This window comes from Populus nigra, chromosome 11 (genome assembly GCF_951802175.1).
Source record: "Populus nigra chromosome 11, ddPopNigr1.1, whole genome shotgun sequence".
Lineage (NCBI taxonomy): Eukaryota > Viridiplantae > Streptophyta > Magnoliopsida > Malpighiales > Salicaceae > Populus > Populus nigra.
Window position 1 is genome coordinate 15,046,499 of NC_084862.1, and position 15,318 is coordinate 15,061,816.

Below are 15,318 nucleotides of genomic sequence, written 5' to 3' on the forward strand. Positions count from 1 at the left end.
ATTGTATTTATCTTTCGTTCAGTTCTACCTACTTGATGGGGCTGTTTAATATATAATTCACTCGTTTACTATAAAAAAAAAAACACGGGGAATGAACACAGCCATCAATAATATTTTCTCAACCTAGCATCACAAAAAATTTAAACAAAAAATAAACTTTTTTTATTTTACATTGAAATTTTTTTTTCTTGTGAATATAGAGTATATATACAAAAAGAGTTCAAATCTCATATTGAAAATATAACATTTTTTCTTAGGAAACATAGAATATATATACTAAAAAGTTGTAAATATCATATTGAAAAAATAAAATATTTTTCTAGTATTTAAATAGTGAACTTTAAAAAATGTTAATAATCAACTAAAAAAATATAAAAAGAGGGTATTAGAGAAAAACCACATTTAAAAAAAAATATCGGGTCTCGTGTAGGGCGGCCGGGTCCTGGGTCGACTCGCCTGGTCAACCAGGTTTTGCGGGTTTTTTCTTGGACGGTTTTTTATCTTAGTCAGACCGGTCCAACCACCAAATCAAACCGACAGGCCGGTTCATTTTTTAATAACTATAGTGGCATCAACTGCATTTAGTCACAATTTGTTTTGACATATAAATATGTTTTTGAAAAAAAAAATATAATTTTTATATTTTTAAATTGTTTTAATATATTAATATTAAAAATAAATTTATAATTAAATAATATTTTAAAAATAATCATTACCAGATTGTTATTGCAGAAAAGAGAATGCCAACAAAGCATGGACCAAACATTAGATGAGTTTGACCGATGTTGCCTATAATTCAAATCTACCTTGCTATAAGAATGAAGACCACAAGCTCAACGCGGAATGAAATTCTAGCGGTAGAAGAGAAAAAAATCTATTGATAATAATTATGATCATTAAAATAATTTATTTTGGTTCCTATAAATTTTATTTTATAGAAAGAGTTTCACTAAGTTCTACTTCCACCTTCAAATTTTTAAAAAAATCAGACCTACAAGTTTTTGGATTTATGATAAATTTGTAATTTTTTATTTTTTTATAAGTCATTTGAAGACATAAATAAATTTATTTGGATTGTTGTAGTGTTTTTATGCTAAAAATACTTGAAAATAAATTGTTTAGAAGTAAAACACTTATGTCCTGATTTTTTTAATGGTAGAGGTCACTGTAATCCGACCAGACAACATGTTAATTTTTTCAAAATAATAAAAATAAACAATAAGTTATCTATCCCATAAAAAAAAAAAATCAGACAACATGTTAATTTTTTAAGGGTGCGTTTTTTAATAGCTTCCGAAAATGGGATTTATTTGGTGAATCTCAAATTCTATAAATTAAAAAATATTTTTTTTCTTTAAGAGGAAAAAAATCAAATAAAAGACATAAAACCCTACATAAATATACAAAAAAATAAAAAAATAAAAAATATACATTAATGGAAAACAACGAGAACATTATAGAAGTTTAGATTAAACATAACCATCTAGATGTGACCCAGTAATAAAAGCTTGGGACTAAGAGATTTGTTTTCTCTGTGGTCTCAAGTTAGAGCCTTGTGGTTGCTCATATGATGATCATTGCAGGCTTACATGGTCATTAACTTCAAGGCTCGTGGGATTAGTCAAGGTGCGCGCAAGCTGATCCAGATATTTATATTAAACTAAAAAAAAAATTGAATTGAACATATTGAATAATTAAATATAAGCTCTAATTTTACTTATTGGAAAATGATAGAGTGTGATAGGTAATTGATAGAGTGTGATAGGTAATTGTCATCTTGTCGTTCGTCTTCTTTTTGTTGTGCGTAGGCATTTTCCTTACAATTTTGATTAGCTTCCTTTGCTACGCTTACATATGAACAAACACAAAAATAAGGGTAAAGAATAAGAAAATTTGAGAGAAATGATGTTTTTCATTAAGTGTTTTCTCAAAAGTTACATCTTTTTAATTCTTTTCTATATCTTTTTATGTTTGTAAATTATGTTTTTGATTAAAAATTTATTTATAGACCTCAAGTCTTAAGACATCAAAGAATTTAAACTACTCAAAAAATTTTAATCTAATAAGAAATCCAATATTATAATTAAACAATAATTTTAATAAACTAATTTATTATAAATTCTTCTTCATTAAGAATTTCTACATTAACTAAGATTCCTCCTTAACTAAAATTTTATCTAACAATGATAAAACTCTAATATTGTTATGCATGTCTAATTTTCTGAATTTTATTTTCTAATAGTAATTAAACACTATAAAAGATTGCTGGGGTGTAAAAACATTTTTTTAAAAAAAATAATTTTTTAAAATTAATTATTTTTTGTATTTTTAGATCATTTTACTATTAAAAATATTTTTTAAAATTTATTTTTGATATTTTTTTAATAATTGTTTTTTGAAAGCAATCGCTATTTTAATAATAAATGTGCTATTTTTTTAAATGCAGAAAAGAGAGTGCCAACAAAGCATGGACTAAAACATTAAATGAGTTGGGCCCAATTTTACCTATAATTCAAATCTAGCTAGCTGTAAGAATGAAGACCACAAGCTCAACGCTGTGTGCTTTTATTAGAGACAACGGCAAGAGTACAGGGTCTCTTTCCTGAGTCCCATGGTTATAATTGATGAATATGTTCTTAATTAGAAGGTTTGAAGCTCTAGTAAATTAAAGAGTTTTTTTTACTATAGATATTATAAATTATAAATAAAGCTAAAAGATTCGAGAAAAATAATACTTTTCTATATCCATTAGCTCTGTAAATTATAATAGTAATTTTATAGTGATGGGTGTTTTTTTTTTTTTTTGTATTATGACTCTTATTTTTCTTGGTTATTGATTTTTATATATATAATTTAGTCAGTTATTATAGTATTAAAAAAATATCTTAGTATTGAGTTGGTATTCGAAAAATTCAGTATTGTAATATGATTTATTTTTTAAAAAAATAATTAAATAAAAAATAATTTTAAAAGACTAGGTTATTAAAGTTTATAGAGTCAATAATCCGATTTGTGAGTTTGACAAGATAACACAGGTTGTCATTGTTTGTGGGTTTAGCGAGGTATTTTTTTCTAATTGAATTCGATTATATGATCGTCTATATATCTTTTTATGATATAGTTAACAAAAAATTTCAGAAAAAAACATGTTATTAAATTTTAGAAAGTCCATAGGCTTGTTGACATGTATGACAATTTAACTTTTATTTTTTATAATTTTTTTTGAATTTTATCCTTTGATATTAAACTGATTGAGAATTAAGTTTTATAATTTATTTCGTTTTGTTTTTTATGAGGTTATCATAGTTTTAAAAAAAAGTCTTAATATTTATTTCACGATTGATTTTGCGATCGTCTATTTTTGTTATCATATAGTTGAATAAAAAATAGTTTAAAAAAACAAGTTATTAATTCTAATGGAGTCCATTACCTGGTTTGCGGGTCTGACATGTTGACTCGGATTACCCAATTCATGGGTTTAGTGAGTTTACCCATCAAACCGAATATGTTTTTTTTTTTAGTTTCTACTCTAATTTTTCTAACTTTTTTTTATTTCACTCTTATTCAATATCAAATTGGTTGATAAATGGATTTCATGATTTTTTTTTCTACTTTCTATAGGGTTATCATGATCTCAAATAAATATCTTTTTTAGAGTTGATATTCGATTTTGAAAGCATTTAATGTTATCATAAAATTAAATAAAAATAATTTATAAAAATAAAAAAAGTTATTAAACCCATTGAATTCTATGACTCAGGTTGTAGGGTGACTAGGGTCTATCCAATCTGGAATTATCTCAATATAAAAAATAATTTGTCGTCTTAAATTTTTTTAAAAAATTATGTCATGTTTATCGCTCATTCAATTTTTTTTGGATCTATTAAATTGAATAATTCATTTTAGATCAGTTTTTATATAGTTTAATTCAAAACTCGAGTGAGGTAAAAAGCTAGGTTGGGAGATTTCAAGATTGGATTGCTTGATTAAATTTAATGATACAACTCAAAAATTCTTTATAATCAATATTTTTTTAAGTTTAGAAAAAAAATATTTTAACCCGCGATATAACATGGTCGACATATATATATATATATATATGAGTTGAAATTTTCTTGCACATTTTCCACTAAAAAATTGTTTGTCATAATCATATTGTATGCTTGAGTTGAAAAATATATATAAAAGATTGCTCATTGATTGTGATTTCAGAGCTTTTTTTTAGCATGTAGAAATAAAAAATCAAATTACCAATCACATTATTTATTAAATCAAGATAAATTCTAAACCTCAATAACTCTATAAAAGAAAACATAATTGGGATCAACCTCTTGTAAGCTTTCGTGGAAATTTTACAGAATTTTCACAGGAGTAAAAGAAGAGTTTTTCATGTAAATTAGCACAATTAAAAAGTAATAAAGAAATAGTGATAATAATGTCATTGAAATTTTCATGTCTCTAATATTTTTTTTTCCTCTTATTTTTCCTTAGTTTATTTTTTTACAGTTTATTTTATAATTTAAAATAAGTCACAAATATAAGTCACCAATTAAATACATGAATTGATTAACTTGAATTAACATGTAAAACTTATAAATTAAATAATATGTTTTTTTAGATTAATAACTAGTTTTTAAAAATTATTATTTATTTAATTATATAATAAAAAAATAAAATATCATAAAATATACCGTAAAACCAATATTATAGCTTCGTACGTACCTTCTAATTAAGAATATATTCATCAATTATAAGCATGGGACTCAGGAAAGGGACCCCCGCATTCTTCCAGCTATGTAGATTTGAATTGTAGGCAATATAGGTTTTACTCATTTAATGTTTGGTCCATGCTTTGTTGGCACTCTCTTTTCTGCATTAAAAAATCAAAAAAGCAAATTTATTATTAAACTATGAATTATTTTAAAAATATTTTTATTAAAAATATATTAAAATAAAATAAATTTTATTTTAAAAAAATTTATTTTTAACATCAATATATCAAAACGATTTAAAAATATAAAAAAATCATTTTAAAAATCATTTTGAAATATTCTAGCAGTATTTTTGTCTTCATCGTAATGCATGCCTGATTTTCTGAATTTTATTAATCAAACACTATAAGAGATTGCTAGGGTGTAAAAATATTTTTTTAAAATGATATTTTTTAAAATTGATTTTTTTGTATTTTTAGATCATTTTAATATTAAAAATAAATTTTAAAAAATTATTTTTATATTTTTTTAACTATTTTTTTTTTAAAACAATCGCTATTTTAATGATAAATGTGCTTTTTTTTTTTTAATGCAGAAAAGAGAATGCCAACAAAGCATGGAACAAAAATTAAATGATAATATTGCCTATACATAGTTCAAATCTACTTTGCTGTAAGAACGAAGACCACAAGCTCAACGCTGTCTGCAATTATTAGAGACAATGGCAATAGTATAGGGTCTCTTTCCTGAGTCCCATGGTTATACAATACACCATTTTTAGAATAATAATTTTTTTAAAAAATATATAAAATGGATTGCAGGAGAGAAAAAAGAAGAAAGAATAAAAAAAATTCAGAGATATATCAAATCCCTGGACTCTTTTAAGCTTTTGTAGAAATTGTAGAGTTGATTTGTTTTTGTGTTACAAATATTTTTGAAAATAAGTGTTTTTTTTTATTGAAATGTATTAAAATAATTTTTTTTATTTTTTAAAAATTATTTTTGAGATTAGCACATCAAAACGATCCAAAACAAAAAAAATTAATTTTAATAAAAAAATTTTAATTTTTAAAAAATACGGTTTATACCATGTTACTAAATGTTCTCAATGTCTTAGGTTTTTAGTTTGTTTTACTGTGTTAATATTAAAAAAATATATTTTAAATAAAAAATATTCTAAAGTAATATCTTAGATAATCTAAGTAGAGGGAGTGGCCCGCAATGAGGACGTACTTGTTTCCTTCTATTGAGATGATTGCATGTAGTCAAGTCATATCAAAATTAGGGTCCTGGGTTTGAAGATCACAAGGTGACATTTCATTCTAGTGATTGGAATTTTGATATTTTATTTCAACATGCAGAAAAAAACTCTGAAATCATAATTTATAAGCAATCTTTTATAGTGTTTAATTACTACATTAGAAAATAAAATACAGAAAATCAGGCATACATTATGATCAAGACAAGCAATTTTTCAATGAAAATACTGCTAGAAAAATTTGAACTCTCTAGCATCACATGAAGTTACTGGAGCTTCAAACCTTCTAATGAGGAATATGTTCATCCGTTAATAAAATATATAACCATTGTCCATGCTTTGTTTTTATGGTGTAAAAATATTTTTCTTAAAATATTTTTATATGTATATTTTAGATGGTTTTCATATATTAATATTAAAAATATCTTTTTAAAATATCTTTTGAATATATTTTCAATTAAAATATATTTTGAAAACAAAAGCTATATAAATAACAAATACACTATTTTTTTTTTTGTAATGATCCGTGTTTGTCTTTTCCATTTTTTAAAATGAATGCAGCCATCAGATCCCTTAAATTGAGAGAATAAATCAGATTACATGAATAAAGAAATTAATTAAACATATAATACACCAATCTTATTTCTAAATATATTGAATTTTAATACTCATCACATGTAACTGAAGAAGAAACATTAGCTAGTTATAGTAAAGAAAATTGTACTGGTAGAATTGCAAAAACAAAAGAAAAAAAAAACTGATTAGACATACAAAGCAAATTCAAAGGCAGGGAGCACAAGCAACTACAAACACGAGTTACGCAAACTGGACATACAAATCAACATTACATATACCATGTGAAGAAGAAACCGATGATGTTCTTAGGTAGTGAAAGCTAAAAGATCAGGATCTTGTTTAAAAAGAAGCATGTTGTTTTCTTCCAAGCTCACCCACGCGTCAATTCCATTACCATCTTTCGTGTCAAAAAACAAAATCATCTCTTTGCGAGTCTGCACACCTTTACTCACCAAAGTGGGCTTTCCCCAACCAAAATCTGCTTCATACATAGGGAACCGACACCAGCAAGAAAACAAATAGACATCTTGTTGTTCAATTTGCTTCAATGCTTCATCTAGCTTTCGAAAGCCGTTCATCACCATGATAAAAAATTCATCAGAACTTGAAGCTTTCGCGTAATTTGTGAGAGTTTGTTCAATGCCATCATGGATCCGACTTACTAACTCGTGAATTTTCACCTCGCCCTCATCATTGGGCATAAAATGGGAAGCTGACCAACCTACAAAGTTTCCACAAGCGTTCTCTGGTATAGGAAGGTTTGTCTTTCCTCGCAGATTGATAGGAACTTTGAAGATGGAAGGTCTCATTCGGCCATGTACAGCTTGAGACACCCTAATACAACTCCTCCATATGAGTGCCGCCACAACCTTTACTCTTGTGATTTGTTGTTTCGGCAACTCTGAACTGTTATTTCTAGCGCTGGCACTAACAGCAGCTTTCAAATTTGATATTGCTACAGCATCAAACACAAACCTTTTTGTGACAATCTTATTTGCAGCTGTAGCTTTACGTTCCCAATTCTCGATTCTAAATGCATCTCTTGGTGGGAAAATGGAACCCAATTCGAAACTTGGAGGGCATGCCTTGTCGATCCCTATTCGGCACGCAGTTGCCCATGCCGTAATGAATCCAAATGCCGAGAATGCATCGACCATCTTGTGTGTCATAGATACACCTATAGCAATTCCACCACACTCAAACCTGTTGAATTGAACAACTAGCGGAGGGCTACTAATAGGATCGAACATTGGTGGAACAAAGTGATTCTGCAACTGGGTCTCGAGCTCTTCATCGCTGAGGAGTTGAGAGAGAGAGCCAGCTACTTGGGCTTCCAAATACTCGGCTCCCTTATCATTGCATTCAATTAAGGGTTCATCACTCGAATATCTTCCTGCGAATGGATAATATAGCGTTAAGACCTCAGACAATGATTTCTGTAACCGCAAACTTTTCTCTGCATTGCTGATTACGCCACATTCTTCTTCATTAGCTGGGTAGAAGTAGAAGCTAGGCACGTAATGATTCTGACCATGCTGGTCAAAACTTGATATTTTCAAGCTTTGAAGGTGGGGTGGAGTTGGAGATGATGGAGTGATCCATCTTCTAGATGTGATTTCAATTTTCATGCTCAAATGCTTTGAAATATGAAATAAGAGTTGGGGTTTTTTTTCAGAGTATTCCTCGAGAAGAAAGAGCAACGCATGACTTCAGCATTGCGCCTCTTAAATATAGATGGAGCATTCAATTTAGGCAAATTATCCACACCAAAACTCAATAACTACGTGGTGATATGCATGTCACAAATTTTCCACATAAGAGACAAGAGGAAGATAAGCCAGCTACGTGGTGACCATGCAAGTCACAGAGTTTCTTTATTTTATTTTATTGATTTTGTATTTATTATAAAGTAATATTAAATTATTTTTTAAATTTACCCAACAATTTATTCTTTTAGATCAAAATTGGTTTTTCATATAATATTACAATCTCAATAACAACACACGGCCGGGAGTTCAATTCTATTTTAATTAATTAAAATTAAAAATTTAAATATAAGATTTTGTTGATATGTGTAAAACTTTCAACTTAAAGTAAAGATTTTAAAACGAGACAAATTTTTTGATTTTATTTTATTGATTTTGTTTATTATAAAGTAATATAAAATTATTTTTAAATTTACCCAACAATTTATACTTTTAGTTCAAAATTGGTTTTTAATATAATATTACAATCTCAATAACAACACGGCTGGGAGTTCAATTCTGTTTTAATTAAAATAAAAAATTTAAATATAAGATTTTACTGATATGTGAAAAACTTTCAACTAAAATTAAAATTTTTGAAATGAGACAAATAATGTGAGCACGTATAAGTTTTTAACTTGAAAAAACTTTATTATTCCTTGACTAATTCTATTAAAATATAATGTAAAATTATTCTGATCTTACCGCTTAACTTTTATAATTTAAATGGTTCAAATGATTCATAAAAACAAAAGGCGTGCCCGTGAAAATAAATTTTTGAAAGAACCTAATCAAAGATAGCTCTATATGTCAAAAATCTTATGTTCAAATTGGTTTTTGCTTCACAAGAAGCTGGAAATAACTAAAAGATGAACTTTCTTTTATAGAATTATTTAGTTTCGTTTGTGGTGGCTTATATTTTTTAAAGTTTTTTTATAAAAAAAAATTGTTAGATATTTTTATGATTTTAATGTGTCTACATCAAAAATCAAAAAAACATTTTTAAAAAATATTTTGCACTACATGACGACACACACACATATATATTAAACTCAAAATAAAGAAGCAAGGTCTTGATCAATGTTGTTAAAATCACAAGCTAACATGTAAAATCATACAATTTTATTATGCAAAACCACTTAAAAAACTTGAAAACTGATAAAATATAATTGAAATTAGGTAAAATCAGTAAAATTGTGTTAGTTTTTAAATATATTTTCAAATGTTGTCATTTTTTCAAAAAAAATATCCTTTCAATTATTTGGTTTTTTCTCTTTGTGCTCTTTTTCCTCCGCTACGTAATCTCTTCAATCATATCTAGTATATGTGCCATCTATTTAGATATTTATTTTTCTGATTTGTCTAGATCCACATTAATTACTTAATATTTCCTTCCACGAATTCATCTCATCGGAGCACAATTTTAAAACCTGAACCGGCCCGGCAGGTCGACTCGGGACCCGGGCCACCCGGGTAAACCCTGCTGAGACCCGATTGTTTATATATATATATATATATATATATATATATATATATATAACGATGTTATTTTTTACTTTAGCTTTTTACTATCAATTAACCAAACATTTTGCATTGCAACGTGAAGACACACAAAATCACAATTCATAGAATTAGAAAACTTAATCTCCATCTTCAAAGTTCATAGCCATATCAGTTGCAGAGGAATTTAAGCTACACGCAAGCCATACTAGGTAAGTTCCCATCTCTCTTTTGATTAGAATAACAAGAAGAGGCCCTCAGCAAACTCTAAATTTGTTTTTGCAAGGTGTTTATGTTCTTTTCTTGATTTGGCTATCTTCAGTTAAGATCTGCAAATTAATCAATGTCAGATGAAGTTATTGTTACTTGTTTCTCTTTAGTTTTTTGTTTATGAAAGCACTGGTTTGATATAAGATAGTTTTGTCTTGTTTTGCTTCGGTTTTCTTCTCTCTTAGATTTCTGTTCTTCACTAGTTTCGTTTCTCTTCATGGATGTGAGATAAGTTGTTTAATTCACTGGCTTTTCATTTATGTAAGATAGATTTTTATTCTTTATCCTGTTTCTGTCCAGTTTATATGTCAATCCTTTTCTGTTCCTAGTGTGTGTTTTGCTTGAATCTGGGCTTTGTTTCTTGCCTTGTTTATGTTCTTGTTAACAACAGGTTGAGAGAATCTAATCATCTATGATTATAATCAGTAGATGATTAGATCTAAGTGGGTTTAATCAATGAAAACCAAGTAATAAAACTGATGTGATTGTAGATGCCTAATTGACAAGGAAAAATGCATCATCAACTGTGTATAATACAAATTAGAAAGGCAGGCAGAGAGTGGTAGATGGATGGGTGGATGGATAGAAAGAAAGAGGAATTACGATGATTAAGATTAGCAGCAATAAAAAAATAAATAAAAATTAAGGTTAATAGTAGGAGTAATTAATGGGTAGAGTAAGGGATGGAAAAAAGAGCAGAGACCTTGGTATCGAGCATGATAGTAGAGAGGATGTTGATGTTTTGCATAGCAGGGGATTAATTAAGAACAATTATAATATGCATTCCTTACACACTGAGTAAAAGACATTGCTTTGTAATCTTGGCATGTTAGCATTTTTTAAGAGCTGTTGCTAAGCAATATTTTAACTAAACTATATGCTTGTTTTATTGTTAATTAGGTGAATATAATATGGATTTTTTTTTGTTAATCTATCTGACTCGTAACCCGATCATTATACCAGATTAATCACTAGATCAGGTTTAAAAACTATATATCAAAGTACTTATCGATCGATCTGATGACTCGTGCAAGTAGTACAAATTGAATTAATGGGATGTTGAATAGTTTGGGAGAAGAAATAGGGAAAATGACAGCATTCTTTGTCATACATGAATATATAGGTAATTAAAAGGACTTATAATTACTTTGATTTCATCTTCAATCTTTGTTTTTTAATAAGTTTAGTATTCTACGTTTCCCATTACACCAATGTCTACCTATCTTTACAACTTTTACTAATTTATATTTGAGTTATTAAAGTTTTATTTAATTATTAATTTTAGAATATATAAAATTAGTGGAGGTATGTATAAATTAACTATAATATTCATATTAATAAATAAAAAATATATCTTTACAACTTTTAATTAGTTTTTTAGACTCAAATATTAATATTATGCGTATGTAAAATTTCTTAAAAGGTGTTTGGATTTGTGATTGGCTTGAATTATTTGGCTTTTGATAATTTTAGAGCAGTCTTTTTAAATTATTTGTGATTGGCTAGATATAGTTTACATAATAGATTGTTTTCTTTAGATTTGTTAATTATTAATTAATATAAATTTATGAACATAAATAATTATATTGTATTTTTAAATTATTTAAAATATATATTATTTTTTATTTGAATTATATATTTTAAGGTGATTAATATATATATATATATATATGAACAAAAAATTCTTTATAATTTTACAATTTACTTTTATAACCCAAATTAATTTGTATTGTATTTTCTATGTTATTTCTGACAACTTGAACATGTTTTGCAGAGGCAATAGATGATCATGATTAATTGTGTTTCAAATAGTTTTTTTTTTTTCAAAATTCAATTTTTTTATTTAAAATTAATATTTTTTTTATTTTCAAATTGTTTTGATATATTAATATAAAAAATATTATTTTAATAAAAAAACAATCATTACAATGTCTTGCCTTTGCATTGATGTACTATCCGTCCTCCATTATTGCCATGTCCATTTGCAACTAAGAGTTTTAATGATATGCAAGTTGACAGCACGAAAGACATCAATTTTGAATTTTGGGGAGATAATGCGAACCTCATGGCCCGCATCTGATATATAATTATGAGAAGATTAAATAATGTAATTTATGAACTTGTAATAAAGGAATGTTTTGTTTTTCCATGCAATAAGGATAAGAGTTCTGACTCCTTGTTATTAATGCGGTGAATGACATTTTTAAAAAATATTTTTTAAATTAAAAATATATTTAAAACTATTAAATTATTCATAAGTTTTTATAATATAATGTGAATACGTATAAGTTTTTACCTCATCTAGCCGCTTGACTTTTATAATTCAGATGGTTCAAATGATTCACAAAAACACATAGCGTGCCCGTGAATTGAAATTTTAGAAAGAACCTAATGATAGAGAGCTCTATATGTCAAAAATCTTATGGTTTTTGCTTCACGAGAAACTGGAAATAATTAAAAGATGAACTTTCTTCGATTTGAAATTATGGTGGGGTTTGTATTTTTAAAAGTTTTTTTTATAAAAAAATATTGTTAAATTATTTTTACGATTTTAATGTGTTCATGTTAAAAATCTTAGTATTCATGCATATTTAATGCATATATTAAAAATAAAAATAAAAAAAACTACAAGTTTTCAATGTTTGCACCGTGGCATGAGAGGAAATGGATTAATTTTACTTTTTAATCCAAAATTATTTAGCCTTTTCTAATGGTTAAAAAATTATTTATGAAGGCAAGAAGGTTTTGACATGAATTTTTTTTTTTTTGGATTCGAGAAAACCCCACTTCCTGAAAAGCACACTTTATAGGACCAGGTAAGTGAGTAAAACTCTGGTTGTCCTAAGTTCTTACAAGAGATGCGCCCTGATTCAAACTTAAAACCTGCTGTGCAGATCTCAAACTCTTTGCCACCACGCTACGCTTTTTGAGAACTTTGACATGATTTTTACTCATAGTAAAACTATACATAGTTGAAATTAATTGAACCAAACATGCATCTGTCATCAGACCTCACACTTTGGCTTCAAAAATCTTATGCTTGGAGACTGATCATATGAAATCCTTCCGAAAGATTTTCCGTGAATTTTGATTTTATAAATAAAAAGATATGAACAAAAAAAGTATACCAAAAAAAATAGAAGATGAAAATTAAAACACTTATGTCTGAATTTTCAATGATTAAAGGTCACTGTAATTTGGTTATAGCAGACAACTTGTTACATGCTTTTAATTTTTTTCAAAAACATAAAGATGAACAACAAATCTCCCATATAAAAAAGCTTATGGACATGGATGCCTTAGTCCTGTGCGCCAGAACTTTTTATTGGAGGCCCAGGCATGCGAGGCCAACCAGGGCACATTCCTAGGTTTTTTTTTAATTTTATTTTTGAAAAATATATTTTTATTTATTTTTCTTACTTATTTTTTTTTTCATTTTCATCTTTTGATATTTTATTGATTTTTAATAGACAAAATAAAATTTGTTTCATTTTTCTATTTATAAGTTTAAATTTATCTAAATCTCGTCTATATAGACAATATTTAATTAGTTTTTAATTTTATAAATATTTTTTTTATTATATAATTAAATAAAAATAACTGAAATTAGATTACGTGATTGATTAATTTTGATTAGTTAGAAATTAAATATTATAAATTACATAAATAATTCTTGATGTATTAATTAAATATATGTATATATTTTTAAATTTATTATTGAAATTTTTTTAATTAAAAACATGAATAAAATCTCATCATATTAATTTTTTAAAATTATCCAACTACAAGGTGCAGATGAAATACATGGAATACTCAACATTGTTCTAATTAACTTTTAAGGAATTAAGTTATGTATTTTTTACATGATATCAAAATTACAAGACAACCATTCTCGCAGACCCCAACCTTAGAAAGGGGAGTGGGACCCTATAGCCTTGTTGTTGTCTCTAATAATTCTTTATTCTTATGGGAGTTTTGAAACTCGGATTGGTTCAGCGGGTTGGTGTGGGATCTGGCTGATTCGGGCATGAGACCCGTCCAGATCTAAATAAAAACCCATTGGAAAGTTAGTCTGGTGAAACTCGGTCAACCCAGCGAGTCGACCTGAAACTCGTGTGATCTGGGTAAATCTGGCTGAGACCCAACCTTTTTTTTTTTAACACATGGATATCAAACGATGTCGTTTTGACATTTTAAAAGACCAAAACAACGAATGATGTAAAATTGCTAACAGAGAAAAAACCTAATTAAAGAAAAAGCAATTTGAATCGCGAAGAGCAGAGAATTAGAAGATTCTTGATCACTGTTTTAAATCTAGGAGATAAGGTTAGACTCTTGTTTCTCTCGTGGCTCTCCTTCTTTTACTCTCTCTTTTCTTTATTCTTTGTCTTGTTTTGAACTTGCAGTGTCGGAGTCAATTAGAGCCAGAACGAGGTTTTATTTAGTGATTGATTACTTATTCGCAGATTTGAAAGATATACTGCAACTTCAACATTGTATCTCGGCTGTTGTTGGTTTAGGATTGTTTCGATGATTCTTTGGTATTTTGAGTATGCTAATTTTAACAGCACCGGAATGGGGCCATTTCTGCTTTTAATGTTTTCTAGTCTTGTTGCTATCCTGCTTATTATTTTTTATCATGCAAGTTTTTCCATTTCTGTTTCGTGTCGTTTCAACTTTCAGGAACTTAAATAAATTAATTTCATCCTGGTGAAAAGAAGTGCTGTTAAGTTGGATATCTATAGGAAGTTCTCAAATGCATTGGCTGCTGTAGTGTTTGCTTCTGTTGCTTGGATAGCATATGAGGTATCATTTCTGGATTCTTCGTTTTAAGGTGTGCTCCTTGGCATTCAAATATTAATATAACTAGCTGTTAAAAGATTGGTTGAGAGAGGAAGATAAATGATAATGAAAAATACAAACAGTTCTTTAAAGGGTCTGACAGGGGAATTTAGATAATTGGAAGAGGCTCTCTGTTTGCAAAAATACAGGCAGTTCTTTCAAGGGTCTGCACACGGGATTTAGATATCTGGAAGGGGGTCTGAACTTCCATACTGGCATACTATGGGAGGTTTCGTCGAGGGTGAGGATGCAGACCTCTGGTTCAGTAAATGGGAGACAAAAAGAATAAGCTTTGAACTTTATCTGAATTTTGCAAGTTTTTAAATCAATTTGGCTTTTTTCAGTGCTATATCACTGTTATTTTCTTTGAGCAGCAGTGTGCAACTAATAGAGCTGAATTATCTTTTAGGTTTTA

At 27.6% G+C, this 15,318-nt stretch overlaps 1 protein-coding gene and 1 long non-coding RNA gene across 2 annotated transcripts; one reads left to right on the forward strand and one right to left on the reverse strand.

Moving 5' to 3' along the window:
* Positions 1-6,587: 6,587 nt before the first annotated feature.
* On the reverse strand, positions 6,588-8,276 carry LOC133706314 (stemmadenine O-acetyltransferase-like). Its single transcript, XM_062131818.1, has one exon. It carries the CDS (start codon positions 8,172-8,174, stop codon positions 6,852-6,854), a length of 1,323 nt encoding a protein of 440 aa, XP_061987802.1. The 5' UTR covers positions 8,175-8,276; the 3' UTR covers positions 6,588-6,851.
* Positions 8,277-14,268: 5,992 nt separating this feature from the next.
* On the forward strand, positions 14,269-15,318 carry LOC133706258 (uncharacterized). Its single transcript, XR_009844478.1, has 2 exons — positions 14,269-14,387; positions 14,468-15,318. It is a non-coding gene; the product is annotated as an uncharacterized LOC133706258 (long non-coding RNA).